The sequence below is a fragment of the Amblyomma americanum genome, chromosome 2, assembly GCF_052857255.1.
Source record: "Amblyomma americanum isolate KBUSLIRL-KWMA chromosome 2, ASM5285725v1, whole genome shotgun sequence".
NCBI classification, from domain to species: domain Eukaryota; kingdom Metazoa; phylum Arthropoda; class Arachnida; order Ixodida; family Ixodidae; genus Amblyomma; species Amblyomma americanum.
In genome coordinates, this window is record NC_135498.1 from 105660331 (window position 1) to 105679067 (window position 18737).

General features: G+C 46.1%; 1 protein-coding gene and 1 long non-coding RNA gene across 2 annotated transcripts; one reads left to right on the top strand and one right to left on the bottom strand.

The window, feature by feature from the left end:
* Positions 1-6872: 6872 nt before the first annotated feature.
* Positions 6873-10188, bottom strand: LOC144121721 (THAP domain-containing protein 11-like). Its single transcript, XM_077655080.1, has 4 exons — positions 9874-10188; positions 9013-9174; positions 8253-8363; positions 6873-7950 (listed from the first exon to the last, which is right to left on the bottom strand). The coding sequence occupies exons 1-3, from the start codon at positions 10053-10055 to the stop codon at positions 8261-8263; spliced, it is 447 nt and encodes a 148-aa protein (XP_077511206.1). The 5' UTR covers positions 10056-10188; the 3' UTR covers positions 6873-7950; positions 8253-8260.
* A 2136-nt stretch (positions 10189-12324) lies between these two features.
* Positions 12325-14124, top strand: LOC144118915 (uncharacterized). Its single transcript, XR_013312184.1, has 3 exons — positions 12325-13258; positions 13343-13522; positions 13653-14124. It is a non-coding gene; the product is annotated as an uncharacterized LOC144118915 (long non-coding RNA).
* Positions 14125-18737: the final 4613 nt, after the last annotated feature.

An 18737-nucleotide genomic window follows, 5' to 3' on the forward strand; every position in this document is an offset into this window, starting at 1 on the left:
CCGCGCGCAGCAATGCCTCCTTTGGCGCCGCGCCAGCGAGCTGAGTGGAAAGGGCAGAAACGCACGCAAAGTTACGCACTCTCCTTGGTTCCTTCCCCACTGTTTTTTTGTTTTATTTTACAGCGCGCGGGCGCCATTTCTTACGCGCTGCGCCCTTTCTCTCTAACATGCGCCGAATTTTGTGACATCTAGAGATAAAAATAGATTATCGCGAAGCATGGGTTCCAATTGGGAACGCCATAGGAATGCAGGAAATATTCTGTGCATCACCTGCACTTTCTTCCTCGCACAGTGGACAACCTGCAACCTGAGAAGCCTGAACCTGAGAAGCCTGGAAAACCTTCATCAAGACAAGCGCTACGCAAGTGGAAAATGCTTTATAAAACCCGCTAGTAATGCCATCTGGTCCAGGAGATTTCTGAGCCATCAGGTCAGAAATGGCAGATTTAATTTGGTACAAAGTGATAGGCCCCTCCACTACAGCACGCTGCTCACCGTCAAGTCGGTGCAATGCTTCGAATAAGCGACTGTAATCTGATCTCACATTTTTTCCAACCACCAAACAGCTTCCGATAATAGTCAAAGAAAGCCTCAATAATACCAGTACCATTGCTGTATGTGCAACCACCATACTGAATTTCCAGCATTTCTTTAGCTAGGGCAGTCTGTCATCACTCAGGGCCCGACGAGATGATTGCTCATCCACAAACCTACGGGTCCTAGATCTTATCAAGGCCCCTTCGTATGCTATCGCCGCAACCGATCACGCCTCGTGTTAAACTGCGCAACACTCTCGCGCTGTTCACTGCACATCGTTGTCCCTCAACTTCCATATGTGCGCAAAAGTCACGAAAGGAAAGGAAACGCGCATAACTGTCTCCCTGGGTCAGTGGACACCTCAATCGTGCTTTGAGCTCCGTGGCTGTAGTGACAAAGGGAGGTGCGCTGCTTGCGTTTTGGCAGAAACGTGGCGCTGGGGCAATAGGTCGCTGGCGTTCTTTGGGTTCACTGCTGTTGGCGTTGACAACGTTGTAGACCAATGATTTTGAGGAAAAGACGATAAATGGCTCCTTGGGTTAGTGAATCATAGTGAATACCTCAATCGCGCTTTCAGGTACTTGCTATGGTGTCAACCTGCAAGAACTGTTTGCGCACAATATTTAGTGCTTAGCAATGCTAAACTGCCAGCAATTTTTTGAAGCGAAAACATTCACTACGCCAGCTTTTCGAACCATCAGCGGGGCCGCAAGTCTGACCTTGAATGTAGCTAGAGATCACGGTGGCCGCAAGTTTTACTTTGAAAGTAGGTAGAGGTCAAACCATGAGCATAACTGGTGGTAGTCAGGTTTGACACATGATGTCAGCTACAGCAGCGACACCAGCCGTTGTTCAACTGTCTCGACTTTGACCCTTGACCTGCGACCTTGACCCTTGATATTTGAGCCTTAATCTTTAACCTTTGACCTTGACTTTGACCTACCGTCAAGCGGGCAAGCGTCCGCCGGCATCGCATGCACAGATCGTGACAGTGGGTTCTGTATACAAATCTGGTGCACTAGCTATGATGCGCTCAGGGAAACAGGTGTGATCGACGCGACGCCTGCCGTGGAGACCGACACCCGAACCGCGCCCGCAAGGGAAGAAAAATGAAATGAAAGTTGGTTTTGAGGAAAGAGAATTACGCCTCTCACACATATCTCGGGGGACACCCGAACAGCGTCCGTAAGGGAGGGAAAATGATTGAAATTAAAGTTGGTTTTAAGGAAAGGAATCTACGCCTGTCTTACATATCTCGGTGGACAGCCGAACCGCGCCGTAAGCGAAGGAAAATGAAAGTTGGAAACCGCCAGTCTTCGACCAAAGGCACTACTCAATCTGGACGAAGTCTCCCTCCAGGAACTCACCGAGCTCTTTAATAACCACTGGCACGCTGGGACGCTCCCATCAGCTTGGACCCATGCCAGCATGCGATTTATACCCAAATCGGACAAACCCCTCACCCTTCAAAATTTGCTCCCCATCTCTTAACAAGCTGTGTCGGCAAGCTCTTCGAGCATGTCATTCTCAATCGCCTGCAGCCGTTCCTAGAAACAACAGGCTTTCTCTCCAACGTTCAATTTGGCTTCCGTCCAAACATCTCGGCGCAAGACGCACTTCTCGCACTTAAAGGGTCTCTCTTTTACACCAAGCGCCGTACAGCCGCTACGTGAGCCATAGGAAACCAAAGCACCGTCGAGCGGCGCTGCTGCTCCGGACAGGGAGCGCCACCTCTGGCAGGAAAATAAAACAGTCGGGATAGACGGTGGGGGGGGTGCAAGCTTTCTCCTTTCGCTCACGCTTCCTCGCACGTGCAGACGTTTCGCGCTGCTTCTGTCGCGTGTCACAATGATCCGGCTGCAGTGCGGGTTCAAAAAGATATGCCAACTCGACAGCTATTTCAGAAAGGCGAACCTAATCAAAGGTGAAAAGCTACTCAATCATGTTTACTCCGTGGAGCAAATAATTGAAAACAACGAAGCCAGATTGAAAGGCAAGTGCGTGTCACAAGTCAGCGACAGTGTCGTCTACGACGTGTGCCTTGAGGTAAGCCTGTCCATTTGTTATATGCTCAAATCATCGAACGTTTTATAAGCACTAGGTGCGAAACGAAGCGGTGCATTCGATTGAAGTTCTCCGTTATTGTAATGCATGAGTTTCGATATGACATTTTTGCAGAATTAATAGAATTAATCGTGTGCATTTCGTGAACGCCGTTTCCGGCGTGGGGAAAAAATTTTTACGTCCATATCATACTATACACTGTAAAGCTTGGAAAGGTACGAGACACTTGTGCACCATCCGTTAGAACATCACCCGCTGGCTTGGCCGGGAGGCAGCCGAACTTAAGAGCTGAAAAGCTACACGTACTGTTCGCCTTTATTTTTTTAATTTCACGTTTTTATTCCGATTCTGATGGCATGCACGCACTTTATTTTTTGCGACTGTCGGACTTAAAGACGTAAATATGCAAAATATGCTTCACGAACGCGATGTTCAGCGTTGGGGTGCCGAGCTAGAGGCGCGCTGTAGTAGCTATGGTATCGCTCGCGCGACGCGCTCGCTTAACATTGTTGCGGGGTTTTTGAAATAGTCAAAGCTTTAACCAAATCTTTTGCCTTATTTTCAGTTTTGTACGCGCGCGCGGAATAGTGTGGCAGAGAGTCAAACAAAGCTGCAAAAATGCACACTGTGCCAAATGACATGCTGCTGAAAATTTGTAGCGGGGAAATTTGGGAAGAAAATCACGCTTAAAAAGTCGGCAGGCGTCTACGCTGTCTCAATTTTATTTCCACCTTTCATAGCTGTCATGGTCGTGCCACGAAAAGCAGGAGCTGCTTGTTCGAAAGGGGCGCTGCACCTGCAAGGCTGGAATTGCAGCTAAGTGCAAGCACGCAGCAGCGGTGTGCCTGTACGTGGATCAACACGAAGTGAAGTCGTGCACCAGCGAGCCCTAGAAATGGGGCAAACCGAAAGGAAAGCCCAAGAGGTGCTTAGAGCTCTTCCTCTTCCCTCGTAAGTATTTTTGGACATCCGATGTGTCACACAATTCTAACTGGCAGTTTTCCGTTTGAGTGGATAATTACTCTCCTTACCCCTTGTCTTATTCTCCATAACAGGAGAGGGCAGCAGCATTCCTGACATCAAACCTGCTGACCCTAATATTGTTTTCAGCTATCCAGACATAATGTGTCCACTGAGAGAAATATTGGAGCTGCAGGATCGAAGCGCTGATGATGTTATTTGTGCAAACATCCTAAATGACATTGTTGAAAAAGTCGCAGAAGCTGTGGAAAAAGAAATATTTCACGATTTACTGCAACCAATGTCACACCGGCCTGTTTACCGGTATCTTAATGTCCTTGATGACAAAACAACTCAGGCAAAAGACATTCTTGTTGAAATGGATGAGGAAATGGCGAATATCTACGAAACAAAAGTAGTGCTGAAAGAAGCACCATGCGACATGTGCTTCTACACCGTAGGCCAAGCAAATTGCTCACGTTTTGGAACTAAACTTTAGTAAAAAATAGCCAACACATCTCATATACACTGTGCTGATTCATTTTTGCAAAATTTCCAATTGGCAGATGGCATGAAGAACGTCGCCTTCGAATCACTAGCACGAAAGCGCATGCCATACGCACAAAACGAAGTGACGAAGGATTCCAGAAAGCTGCTGATAGCCTCTGCAAGACGTCATCGTACATGAGTGCTGAATGCATTATGGTATTTATTTATTTTTTATTTACAGAATACCACAGGCCACTCTGGGCCCTTACAGGAGGGGCAATACTATGCAACAGAAATACAGAAAACACTGCAAGAAATTTTAAACACAAAGTCGATAACTTCAATGGCGTCAGTGTTCTATTTTTCTTTTGTTTTTTAAACAAACATTTGAGGTGTATAGTTATGGTGTCACATCTCTGCTTTCACTTCTGCTACAGCAAGCCTGATTTCAAAGTGTGATGTTCATGGTTTCATTGCTCTGAAGTATAACGTGTAAATATGTTTCACTAGGCATCAAAACTGAAGCCACAGCACGAGAAGATCTGCATAGAAAGCTCGGCATCCGTATTGCGCAGGTGAGGTTACTCATGAGTTTACGTTACAAGTTACTCCAGGCATGCTCTCTTTCCTGTTGTATGTTTCAGCTCAAGCACTAATCTCAATTATTCATGTTCTAGGCAGGACTCGTTGTGCTTCTGCAGCAGCCATGGCTGTGCTGTAGCCCAGATGGACTGGCAACAATTGGCAGTGAAACTGTGCTAATTGAAGTCAAGTGTACGTTCAAGTACAAGGAAGAACCTTTTATAGACTATAAAGAAAGGAGGAGCTTGCTCCCCTACTTAATGTTTGATGGGGATGTGATTGTGCTGAGACCCACACATTGTTATACACAAATTCGAGTCCAGCTGTATATCCTCAACCTGCAATGGGCCATTTTTTATGTGTACAGCCCCAAACATTCTGTAATAGTGAAAGTAACTCGGGAAGAGGCTTTTCTGTGGGAGCTTATCCCCAAGATGGAGCATTTTTATTTCAAATTTTTGATACAGCATTTGTTCTAGGCTTGTATGCTCTATTTTTCTGCACTGATTTTTGATGATTTCCTGAAATCAAACTTTTTGCTGGCATATCTGCCATTGTATTTTGGCCTTGTTCAAGTTATACCCTTTTGTATATTTTGCTTTTATAATTTCCCTGTAGCCGAGCCTATTTAAGTGTAATTTTTGTTGTAATTGTAGTTTTATCTAGTCGGGCTTATTGCATTGCATAGTTGTTGTTCGTCTGTGTAGAGTTATGAACGGGATGCACACCCGCCAAAGAAGATTAATGTGAAGATTCGATCGACCAGGATGACCACGTGGTAGCGGCAATTTCGACAGGTCGTTGACCCACGAGGCCCCCACGAAAAAAAAAAATGTGCTGGGAATCTGCCTGCGGAATCTTTCCATGCTCTTCAGGAAGGGGGGAGATGACCTTCCCTTTGTCTGTTTCTTCCAAGAAGTGACAGTGGTCAGACAACAGGGGAAGAAGGAAACTGCAGCATCCCCGAAATTAACCGTGACTGACAAGTGCCTGTGTTTGACTTTCAGCGAAGTAGCAGCCGACCTCCGAATCCTCCTCGCCCATTCTCACGGGGCTCCGCGTGCCATGTGTGGTGACTGTTTCGATCTGTGCCTCGTGTGTTGAAAGGGGCGGAGCCTATTTAACATGCATCCTGAGCCAGAACGAACGCTCTGGGCCTTGGCGATAAGGCTCATCCAGTAGTTCGATGCTACGAACTCTTAATTTTTGACTGTTTGTTCTTTCTTTCGTAAAATAGGTAAATAAATTTCTTCAAAGTGCCAGTAAACCTGTTTGTGTTTTTGTTGTCCCAAATGTCAGCTTCCATTCTTCATGATATCTTATCCGGTCATAACAGTAGTCATACTGCTTTAATTTGGTGTGGTAGGGTTAATAATGTGAGAGCATTACACGGTTATGTCGAGTCAGTAAAAAGTGCCCGCAAATTTTGTCCACACAATTATGTAGTTCTGTTGAGATCAATGTGCACAAGTTTGATTGTGTTAGGTAATGCGTGAGTAAATTTTAAAATGGGAAAAGTTTGGTTCATGAATTTAAATTAGGTAATTAATTTAATTGAAGTAATGAAAATAAATGCTGTGTTTGAAGGTTTTGTGTGACGAATTCGATGAAAAATTATGTAAATGCGTGAGAAGGTTTACTTAGTATAAAAATAAAAAATCAAAGAATAAAATATAAAGAAACAAAAATTTAAAAATAACGGAAAAATAAAACAAGATAAAATTTTAAATAAAAAGTAAAAAGAACAGTGGACAGATAAAGAGGAAAGGCTTTCGCATTTCAGCTCTTAAGCAGACTGAAATGCTATCCTGTAATTTTTTTTTTTGCAAAGAACTGCTTGTCTATTATAGCAATAAAATATATCATCAAGCCTTTGCTTGCTTTTTACAGAGAGCGTTGTTACAAATAAGGGCAACAATCAGAATCCTTCATTGCATTTCATTATTATAATTGAGCAGCATATACTTTTATATTGCACATTGGTCTATTTGATGCTGGTCTGTGTTGTCTGAGTGATCTCCATTGCTGTAGTAGGTTACAGTTCACACTCAATAAGCCAAGAATAAATGCTGTGTTCTCACATGGGGTCAATGCATTGGCTTGTGTCCATTATTATCAATTTTGCATTCTTTAGCTTTTTACGACTGATTAAAAAAAACATTCACATGCAGTGCAATGACACATTACAGAACCATCACAGGACTTATCACTTCAAAATAAAAGCCAGACGGAAAACACTGTTGTGATTGTGGAACCCATTTATTGGTTAAAGTGCACATAATTGCAGTTGTCTAGTCACAGGTTGTCAAATGAAATTGCAGGGCTATTTTGTTTCTTTTGAAATGTCATCTCTTTTACAAATGTAATCCATGCACGGAAACCAATTTATGAATGCCACAGCAAACCAAGCAGGCCTACTTCTTAATTATCGGTGCTTGCATGTTCACAAGAGCAGTGCACACAGACACTACTTTGTTCATGTGTGGGACCAGGCTTAGCGGTATTCTGTTGCTTAGAACGTGATATATCTTCAACCTTTGGATTACTCGTTCTACATGGATGCATACAGACGCAATCTTGTATGTCTGCTCCATGGCTTGTTCAGACAGCTGTCCAACCCCTGAATTAAAAGGAGGCATAAGTAGCACTGCGCCTTTCCCTTCTACAGTTGTACGTATGCTCGGGAATCCTTTGTCACTTAAAACTAAGTCCCCTGGTTTGAGAAGCTGCAGGAAGCCAGAGTCCTGGGTTATGAAAGAGTCGGTGTGCCGTCCTAACCCTAGAAATAAAACTTATCATTCCATTAGGAATTATGCCTATCAAAAATTTCAACGTGTATCCTCCTTTGTATTGAGAATACAACATGTGTTGACAATCTGGATTTGATGGTGTTTCTGTGCGGACCTCGGTGCAATCTATTATTAGGGTGCAATTCGGATAGTTGTCTTTGAACGGGGCAGGCAAAGAAAGCTTAATTATTTTTCGGGAAGGCATGAAGACCCAATTTTTCAGGGCAATGCTTAGAATGTCAAGTGTCTTTCTAAACACAGTTGACGCTGTTGTGGCTGTGACACCAAACATAGCTCCCAAGGCACTGTATGTGATCCCAAGCCGTAGCTTGGCAAGGAATAAGCATAACTTGTCTTCCCTTGACATGGTATTGCGCCTGTACTGTGGTGCTGGCAGCAAGTTCAGAAGGAGGCAAAAAACTTGCAGTGTCACACCGCACAAATCCTGCAGTGCCTCTTCCTTTTCCTTTAGGGATTCAAAGCCAAAAAATCCACAGTTTTGCTTCCAATTTTCATCTGTACTTGCAACCTACAGGAGAGAATAAACATACAGGATGATGAAATGAAAAGGAAATACACTCAGGTGAAAGGAATAATACATATAAAGTGACATTTGTACTCTACGGTGTCTAAACAAATTCATTCTAAAGAACAAATTAACACAGGCATTAAAAATGATAAACAGGAATGTCATGCAGGAACAACCAATTAGAAAGGAACCTTGCCCAATAATGCAAGTAAATTGGATTAAAACAAGAGGTGCGGTGCTAACAGCAAGACAACACCACAATTAAACAAATTAGATAACGAACAGCAGCATCATCGCCTAACCTTGTGACTCATTTCTGTGTGTGCGATTTGAGCAGATGCTTCAGTGCCATTTGTTGCTTAGAGAAGTAGAGCCAGCTTCCCTGAAGTAGCACATTCCTCTGTTTGGCATGCCTGAAAAACATGAAACAAGGATATTTTGTGGTATTTAGACAAACTTAGTGTGCTGCCTAGGGCAGTTGAAAGGACACTATTAAAAGCAAATGCATGCTGCCCTAGTAGCGCGCTTTGTTTACACTGACTGCACAGGAGCCCCAAACTGAAAGATGTCCTTACAGCGTCCCTCTTTCTTCCAGTGGAATGAGTTTCTTGTCTTGCACTACACACAAGCACCAAAGAATGTGAGTCACTCATGTTAAGCAAAGAGGTAGCTGTGCTTGTTTCCAGAAATGCATTGCTGAAATCCATGATGTTGAAGTCATGATGCACATCTTCAAGAAGGGAGGTTTCCGGGGCCTGCATTGTTGCCCCATCCGCTGTACTTTGTGATGGATGCTCATCTCCTACAAGCTGTCTCGAAGAGATTTTCTTCTTGAAACGTGCCTGCCACCTGCATTGCACAATCAAAAGCTAAGGTTAATACCAATCGGGTAGGCTGCAAGAAAACCTGCCATGAAATGTAATCACTAAATACTTGCCCATGCATCTATTATTCATATTATGCTGACTCTGCAATTTCATAAACCAGGTTAAGTCAACAAAACATTGTTCAAAACATGAGTCTGTAATTTCTACTGGCAGCCTCACCATTTTTCTTTCATACCTTTGCGCCCTTTCCTGATCAGGCGCCTTTTTTCTGTAGACAGGTGGAAAAATGGTTGGGATGTAGGATGGATCTTGGCTGACGTCACTCTTGCTGTTGCCCACAAAATGTCGGCTGCAAATTCGCGTATGTTCTTTTGGCTGCCACAAAGTTCCATCCGGACTGCACAAGAAAGAACAATATTCCCTCTTATTCACTGCAAAGACAGGAACACTCACGCATGCACTCACAAACATACACGAACACAAAACGAAGGTACATGCACGAACACGCACAGTAACACGAACGAGTGCACGCACTCTAACAGGAGCGCACACGAAAACACAGACACGAACGCACACATATGCACACAACAAAGACATGAACAAATAAAAGAAAATCGCACGAACTCCGAAGGCGGCAAATGAGAGAACCGCCGAGCTTCTAAGCACTGGACAAGTGATATTCACAAGTTAATATTCTACCGTAATAAAGAGGCACAACAAAGCGAACAAGCAAAACAATGTCAAAGTATATTGAAATTAAAAGCAGTTCGTTCCGACACGAGAAAGCTGCTTGCCCGACGCGTAACTTGCAGACCTTTGACAACGTCCGTAGCTCAGCTGAGTTTAACCAACAGCACAACAATCAAATGCGAGTGTGAATTTAAACGGCGACGGCTACGTCTAAAAGAACAAGCCGAATCAAAACGCTTAATGTTCTCACCATGCCACCGTAGCTTGGCTTTCACACACATACAGGCTGCGAGAAGGCAGCGAGCTCGAGATAACTTTCTGCAGTCGTCGCGCGTCGTGTTAAGGAACAAAAACTAGTAGCTAAAACGGTCAATGCAAAAAGCGAGATAGGGCTGTAACGACTTACTTGACTCTCCTTACAGCGGTGATCCAGGATTGTCGCCTTTCTTTCTCGTACCATCTTCCAGGGAATCGAAACAGTTTCACAGGCGGATCGCGTTCCCTGCTGTTGTCTGCACTGTTGTGGCAGCCCACGACACAGCAGTACTTCGGACCCCGCTTCTGTTTTCGTTGGGCCGTTTCTGCCATTGCGAAAATTCCGCTTCAACACCCTTGTCGAAGTAGCGAAGCACACTAGCCGTGCGGAGACTCCGCTGCGCACCGGCCGGACTGAATAGCACGTGCGCACGCGCGCGCCCACGCTAATGACTTAGAATATACTGGCTAGTGTGCCGAGGCCGAGCGCCAGCGCTGCGCAATGGGAGCAGGTGGCACCGTTTGCAATGAAAGCCCACCGATGGCGGCAGAGGGCGCTGCTTGTTGGGAGGGTGCTGCCGCAGCAGACGACGCGGTTTTCTCGCTTCGGCAGGCAGCGACCTGGTCTTGTGCGTGCGCGATTAACCTGCTTGTGCACGAAATTTTGTTGACTGAGGTGCAGTGTATGTTGTCCTGTGTGGCTCCTTGCACATGAAAGTCGACGCATCCGCTCCTCCGAGCAGTTCTGTGGTGATTTCGTCGGTTTTGTGCGCGCGTTCTGTGCGTGCGTGTATCCGTTCTGCGTGCTTTCACCGTGTAGTCAAATCATGCACTGAGCTCTCGATTGTTTTTTTCCCGTGTCCACCACTAAACGAGCTACATGTGACTGCACAAAAAAGATGTCAAAGCCAAAGCGACAGTGCAAAGAGAAGACTTGCTTTGTTCCAATGTGTAAAAGCGGTTACCGCTCGAACAAGGAACGTGTTTCCATGTTTGCTGCACCATCTGATGCTACGCGGCTTGCAGAATGGGAAAGGAACATCCAAAGAGAGGACAGAAGGCTGACGCCAGCTGCTGTGGTTTGCGAGAAACATTTTGAGAGCAGTTGTATCGAGCGCACATTCAGTGTCAGCGTAAATGGTGTTACCAGCGAGCTTCCCCGCGATAAACCGCGCCTGAAACCCGACGCCGTGCCTTCGATATTCACGCATTACCCAGAACACAATCTGTCTAAAGTGTCAGCTAAAAGAAAAACTAGAAATCTGTGCTAGCAAGAGCCTCCAGCAAAGCGTCACAGGCGTGCTGCGTCGGAAGCCTCCGAGTTGTGCTCAGGCGTTGATAATGCTGAATCGGTGAGCATGGAAGCATCTGACACCAACAGCGGAGCTGCAGTAACTGAAAAGTGCACCACCCCACGCTGTGTTTCTGCAGAAGGAAGCGCTGGCGAAGCGCAAAATGCTGGTGACGAACGACCACGAACAACCAACGATCGTTTCCATCCATTCTCCAACGTCGCTATTCCAGTGACATGGATGAAAGTGCCATCCGTGACAGTCGATTCATTAGCGTACGCCTATTGTGAGGCTGAAAAAAATAACTTCTCTAACCTCTTCATTGAAAAGATGGTAGCATTTGCAAAGCCATTACTTGATGGACAATCAGTAATAGCCACGGTTTACCTCAGGGGAAGGGAAAAGTCAAAACACATCGTCACAACTTGCGAAGAGGCCGAAACTTTGATCAAGGAAGTTGCCTTGACAAATCTTTGTGATGGATGCGGCATAAAGCCGGCTTCAGGAAAGCACACCTCCTACAAAGGCATGATTTTTGCTGAGAAGTGTTCATTATCTGTGAGGTCTGAAGGTGAATCCTGAGCTTTCTGCAAGTACCAAAGGATTCTGGCTCAAAACCAAGCGTGCAGAAAAAAGCAAAGCACAAGTGAAATTGCCAGAAAATCTGATGAAAAGAAACAGTGCAGGAACATTTCTCGAAGCCTGTCAAGAACCAAGAAAAGATTGGCAAATGCAAGGATACAGGTGGCTCACATGAAAGAGCGAAATGAGGCTCTTAGTGAAGAGACATTTAACAGCAAAATTAAATCTCTTCCCTCAAAGCAGCAGCTGGTTGTAAAGAGTTGTTTCCTTGCTGCAAGGCGAAAATCACACATGGGAATGCGATACGATGATGAGTGGATTTTAGAATGTATGCTGATGAGGATGCGAAGCCCGAAGTTGTGTGAACATCTCCGCAGACAGTCTATTATGGTTCTGCCAGGGCGAACTTGCCTGAAAAAGTACCTACAGCGCTTCAAGCGTGGCTTTGGCCTCAGTACAAAGGTATTCGATGCCCTAAATGAAAAAAACAAAGACCATGGATGCTTACAGTCGTCACTGTGGCCTCGTCATTGACGAAATAAAGCTTTCGGAGCACCTAAATGTGAAATCAGCTGGTGAGTATAGCTGCAATGAATTCTTGGACCGTTCTGTGTATACGGTAAAATCTCTTTGATTCAAACCACGCAATGCGAAAATCTGCATAATTCGAACTGCCGGCGCGGTCCCGGCCAACGCTATGCAAGTCAATGGCGTACAACGCTCGCTGTTTCGGAAGCTACGGGTCTCGCACCGGTTAATTCGAACGGGCTCCCAAAGGAGGTTGTGTACATACAGGTATCGGTTCGGCAAGCGGTCGTCCAAATAGCCCCCCTCAAAGCTGAATTCTGTGCTGCAGAATCACTCGCGCACCTCTGACTTGCGCTGAACGGCAGGCGTGATGGCGGACGGACGGCCTCATCTACAAGAGCGGACACACTGATAGTTTCGATTTTGCTTTTCTGAAACGTACGCCCAACCGCACTAGCCAGCCAGCCAAACCCAGCTACGCGCCGTTTATAGCGTTGGTTGGCTGTTTCGCTAATCTTCCCTATCCACATTTTTTTCTTGCCGCTTCGGAGCTGCTGAGCAATGCCGTATTCATCGCCCGTGAATCTTCCGCGCTTGCGGCGTGCGATGCACTAGCGGCAGAGCTCCACCGCTAAAAATAGTGATTGTTGCGCCGTTCTCATCTAAAATAACAAGCAACTACTGCCAAGTCTTTCACCAAATAAATTTACCGCGATGCAAGCGGTTCTTGTCAGTTTTTTTTTCGGGGTCATTCGATAGTTCGAACTTAATTTCAGACTATGCGAACATTTTTTCCGGTCCATTGAAGCACGAATCAGCGAGCTTTTACAGTATGAGAAAAATACGATGTTCTGCTAAGCACTACAATATTGCTCGAGCCGTGCAGTGCTCTGGTAATATTCGATCGTCAAGTGTTTTAGCACGTGTTTCTTTTTATGCTGGTTTAGCACCTTTGCCATATTCTGATCTGTGTTGAGAGATGTCTGCGCATAAAACAAGGTGTTTTTCCTGCGCTTTTTTTTTACAATTCAGGTGATAATGAAGGCTTTGTTGACCTTGGAGGTCATACACCTGCTGACCAGAAGAATGTGCTGGCAGACCATGGGATGATTGTGCTGTTTCAGCCATTTACTGGTAAACTTTTTTTTTCTCTTGGTTACAGTTCGGAACTTTATACGTAAAACGCACGTACATTTGTGAGAGATTACCTTTCCGCAGGAAAATGGACGCAAATCCTCGGTGTTTTTGCCTCAAAGGGCAATGTGAAGGCCCCAACACTGGCGAAAATCATTTTGGAAACCACAGTCCTTGCGGAAAAGGCTGGTCTGTTCGTGGATTGCATAACATGCGACGGCGCCAGCTGGAATAGGAGCATGTGGCGGCTGTTTGGAATACAGGGTAAGGCTGTAATTTCACGCAAAATGCAAGATTGTTTAGAGTGTGCATGGTGCTAGTGCAGATTTCATGTTTATAATGTTTAAATATTGTGATGAAGAAACTGATCGCAAGTTGTTTTTTTTTTTCAAAGGTTCTCCAAGCCACGTTCGGAGCAGCACCAAACAACCAGTGGATCCTAAAAGGCAGCTCTATTTTTTTGTCAGATTTTCCACACCTTTTGAAGAATGTGAGAAATGGATTTGTTGGAAAAGGATACCTGACACCAGCTGGGCATGTTCACATTGGTATTGTACCAGCAGCCTGCGAAGCGGATCGAGAAAATGTTACACTGAAAGTTATGCCAAGCCTGACAAATGCACACCTAAGCCAAACTGCTTTGAAAAAAATGAAAGTGGACATCGCATTTCAGCTCTTCAGCGACCAGGTCATCAAAGGACTTTTCATTTATAGAGAACACATTGAAGCCTCACATAGGACCGTGCAGCCGACAGTAGATTTCGTAAAAGAAATGAATCGCCTGATTCGTGTTATGACATCGCGAACAAGCGAGAAGGCACTCAAGCCTGACAGTCCAAATGTGCAATTTCTGAAAGGCTTCCTAGAGTATCTGAAGGAATGGGAGCAAACTGCAAAACCAGCTGGTGGTGGTTTTCTTACAGAAAGCATGTCTGCTGGGCTAAGGGTTACCATCAAGAGTACACTTGGCTTGTTGTCCTACCTGACGTCGACTGTGGGTTTCACGTATCTTTTAACATCCAGATTAAGCCAGATAAGCTTGAAACCTTTTTGGTATAATTAGACAGTCGTCTGGCTGTAACGATCATGCGACAGTGTCACAGTTTCTGATGACTGTGAATTTGCTCGCATTCTACAGCCTGGCAAAGCCACCTAGAGGAGTGAACTGCACCCCAGACGTAATCAAAGCACTGCTGAGCCCAAAGGAGGTGTGTGAAACTACGAGTAAGTTCCTTTCAGACAAAATAGATGACCTTCTTGACCACGGAAACGTCAGTGAAGCTGAGGATGTAGTTCAAGCTGTCGTGTCTAGCAGTGACCATGCATCGTGCATAGAGAAGAAGAGCCACAGTGCTTTGATCTACTACACTACAGGCTACGTGGCAAGAAAGATCATTGCTAAGAACTGTTGTCCACAGTGTGCAGGCTGCCTATGTGTAAGCAAAGCTGAAGCAAGTGCCGACGCCGCTTCGTACTTTACTAGCCATTTTGACAATGGGGGCCTAGTGTACCCCAGACAGAGCTTGTCAACTGCTGTAAAGGCCATGGAAGATGCCTTTACTGTGTTTTTTAGTGAAAACAAGCTCCATGAAATGAGTTTAGTTGAATTTTCGAGTCAGCTACAGACACTGTCTTTTCCTCAACTTGGCTGCTCAGAGCATGAAAAGGCAGTTTTATCTACCGTTGTAAAGTTTTATGTTCTCTTAAGGTTTCGTTTTTTTGTCAAGGGCCTCAACAAAGAGAGGGAAGCGCAAAGGCAGCGGCATAAGTTTCTAAAACTGCGTCGCTGCCAATAAATGCTTCTCATGTGCACATATGGGCCCTGCTTGCTGTACTTCTGTAACATGTCCGCGATTGATATTGCACGCGAATAAAAACGAGTGTTACACGACTGTGTTTCCTGCGTTATTCACATTGCATGTGTTTACTCGTTCGCAAATGTAGTACGTACACAGCGAGAACGCCTAAATATAATCCAATAAAATTAACCGAAGCGTTTCGCCTACTTTATTAGAGAAAATGTTACCGAAAAAGTACTTCATATATATATATATAAAAGATATCTATGTACAGCACAAGTTTCGTGTTTCGAAACACGAAGTTGTGCTGAATTTCACAGCAGCTTTCGCGCAAGCGACAAGTGCTAAATGTGCAGCTCCTCGACAGAGACTCAAAACAAACCCTGAAACCTATAGTCAGCTGCCTCCATGACAGCTTTGGTCGATTACAGCTGAACGAAAGCAAAAATGCACTAGTCCTCTTGCCGATGTTGCGAGAGCGTTGCGGCTCGGCGGCACCCTCCCGACTTGCAGCGTTCCATGCGGCGGGCGTCGGCATTCATCGCTCGCGGTGCCACAAGGAAGGCCACGGTCGGCACACTAGCCAGTATATTCTAGGCACTATACCCACGCTTTCAAGCAGGCAGCACCTGCACGAGCTATTCCCACTAGTTCCGTCTCCGCCCGCGCGGCGCTGTCGTCGCGCGGGGAAACTTGACCTTGGGTTCTCTATACCGGCCCTGGATGTTCCTAAGGCTTTCGACACATAAGACATGACCATATACTGGCGACATTAGCCACCACGGTCTGCGGCACCCACATACGGCAATATGTTCGGGCCTCCCTCCTATATACGAGACAGATATACTGCGCCACTTCCTTTCCCCCCAAACCAATTATCATTATTATTATTCCTGATCAGGAGTATCCGGGTTCGAACCTGACCGCGGCGGCGGCGTTTTTATGGAAGAAAAACGCTAAGGCAGCCGTGTGCTGTGCGATTTCAGTGCACGTTAAAGATCCCCAGGTGGTCGAAATTATTCCGGAGCCCTCTACTACGGCACCTCTCTCTTCCTTTCTTCTTTCACTCCCTTCTTTATCCCTTCCCTTACGGCGCTGTTCAGGTGTCCGCCGATATATGAGACAGATACTGCGCCATTTCGTTTCTCCAAAAACCAATTATTATTAATTATTATTGTTATTATTCCTTCAGGGACGCACGGTGGTGGTGGTGGTAGTGGTTTTTTTTATTAAAATAATAGTAAAAAGGAAGGAAAAGATTTTTGCTAGCCCCGGCATCTGCCATCGATACTGAAGCACCTGAGCTGGGGCAGCGGAAATAATGGATAGCAGGCAGAATGGAGAAATGAAATGAAAGAGGTGAGGGGATAGGAAGAGAGGATAGGGAGAGAAGTAATATGTACAAACTTTTTACACAATAAGAAATGTGTCCAGGTTGCGCGCGTGATTAGTTAAATTTAGAGGAACTAAATCACACACGCGCACAGCACTGTGTTGGCTACAATTGGAGTGGGGTGTACAGTTATTAATCGTTGAAGGTAGAACTCGTGGCAGAACTCCACCTTGGGGATGTCGCCTCCCAGAATTTCTCCTTGCCTAACCGAGGAACGCGACAAGGGGTGGTTTTATCACCTTTACTTCTTAACATTGCCCTAGTGCCACTGGCAAAGGCCCTCGCTGCTATTCCAGGACTTCACACAGCCATATACGCAGATGATATAACCCTCTGGACAACGGGAGGATCCATTGGAACAGCCCAGGATATCATGCAATCTGCCATAGACATCACCACCACCCAATTGTCAAACACAGGCCTCTGTTGCTCTCCAAATAAATCGGAACTCTTGCCGCTGAAACCCCTGCCAAGTGACCCCCCCCCACCCCCCCGCCCCATTGAACTGCACATGTATGGGAATCCAGTGCCGATTGTGTCTCAGGTGAAGATTCTCGGCCTTCTCATTATCAACACACTCGATGCAACCGCCACCCTTCAGCTCTTGCAAAGACAGACCAAACAGGCGGCTGTTCTAATCAATCGGGTGGCAGCACGCAATCATGGGCTCTCTGAACGCGAGACCCTCAATATGACAAATTCATTAATCATTAGCCGCATTACATACCACCTCCCAAACCACATACTCAGTCAGTCCCATACAAAACAGGCAGACATCCTAATATGCACGGTTGTCACCTCCGCCCTACGTCTTCCACGGACAGTTAGCACGAAACGTCTCCTGGCCAGTGGTACCCACAATACCGTGATCGAATTAATAGAGGCTTAATGCACCAAAGGTGACCAACCAATTAGTCTGCCTGAGTCGCACGGAAAAGGACAATGCCTGCTGCGACAGCTCCGTCTCAATCCACCCATTCCCACCCCAACAAGTCCTACACTTACATGATTTCTCTGCGCACGCATGATCACATATATCAGAAGCCCCTACCGCTCAATGCGAGCGCTAGCCTTCATCAGGGTAGGCGGCAGGCACGAGCGAGATATTACACCAAATCTTACAGCAACCGCTCCGATATCCTTTATGTCGACGCGGCAGAAAATTCTAAAGTAGGATTCTTCACGGCAGTCGCAGCCTATGAAAACGGCACTGTGGGGGCCGCCGTCACTTTCCGAACTAATTCACCTGCAGGGGCGGAAGGAGCCGCCATCGCACTTGTGCTGGCCCACTCCACCATTGACAAAAACATGACCGAAATTTGCACAAATTCCCAGGCCGCGTACCGCCACTTCCTAAAGTGAGTGGCGACGCCGGCCAGACACAGTATTATTACCACAGCCACCTCTCTCGACCGAACGGTTACTCTGTCGTGGATCCCTGGGCATGCCTCGATCCCCTGTAATGAGCGCGTTCATGCGCTGGCCCGAGAACTCTCCTCCCGGACCCCGGGCGATCAGGCACCCAACCTTGCGCAAGAGGCCCTATCGGTCCTTTATACATATCATCAAATTACCACTTTCTACAAACTCAGCCGCATGACATTACCACCACCCCACAGTACCTTGTCGCCCTTATCCAGCGCCACATGGCGACAATTGCAGACGGGCTGCTTCATTTTACCCTACCGTCTCTCATGTTTTCACGCCACCTTTCTTCCTCATTGTAACACCTGTGGCGCGCCCAGATACACATTTTTCCATTACCTTTGGGAATGTTCTTCCCCACACCCCCAACCCCACTCATTCTTCTTGGGAGGCTGCTTTACGGACCGCTCAGCCCGCCGGCCAGAAATGGCTGGTCGATCGGGCATTGTGTGAAGCACAAGCCCCTGGACTCCTTGACCAGTAGGAGACCACCCTGGAAGATTTTTTTCGTCTCATAAAAGTTGTTTCCATCCATTCATCGGCTCGACCACAAACGTAGCCAAGGAGATGCGGCCAGTGCGGGGACAGCGAAAACGTGAAATGGAGAAAGACGATAAACGACAAAAACAAAATCACAGATCTCGATCTATTCGCTCGCAATAAGAGCGTTTTTTGTCACGTCGATGACAAATGTATTATCAAAGAAGCCTGCCGGCAAAGCATTTGTTATTTTTCGGTCACCACAAGCAACGCACCATTTTGTGTCGCGGATGCAGGCATCGCAAAAAACAGCGCAAGCTTTAGCAGCGTTGAACATGGTGTTTGAAACGGAATATATGCGTTGCCGCTCGTCACGGTCCGG

What these genes read in the sequence shown, in the direction of transcription:
- LOC144121721 (XM_077655080.1), bottom strand. Translation starts at nt 10,055, where the DNA reads ATGGCAGAAACGGCCCAACGAAAACAGAAGCGGGGTCCGAAGTACTGC. An exon ending in ACCGCTGTAAGGAGAGTCAA is followed by an intron (nt 9,175 to 9,873) that starts GTAAGTCGTTAC and finishes TTTCTTGTGCAG; the next exon opens with TCCGGATGGAACTTTGTGGC. An exon ending in GATCAGGAAAGGGCGCAAAG is followed by an intron (nt 8,364 to 9,012) that starts GTATGAAAGAAA and finishes CATGTTTTTCAG; the next exon opens with GCATGCCAAACAGAGGAATG.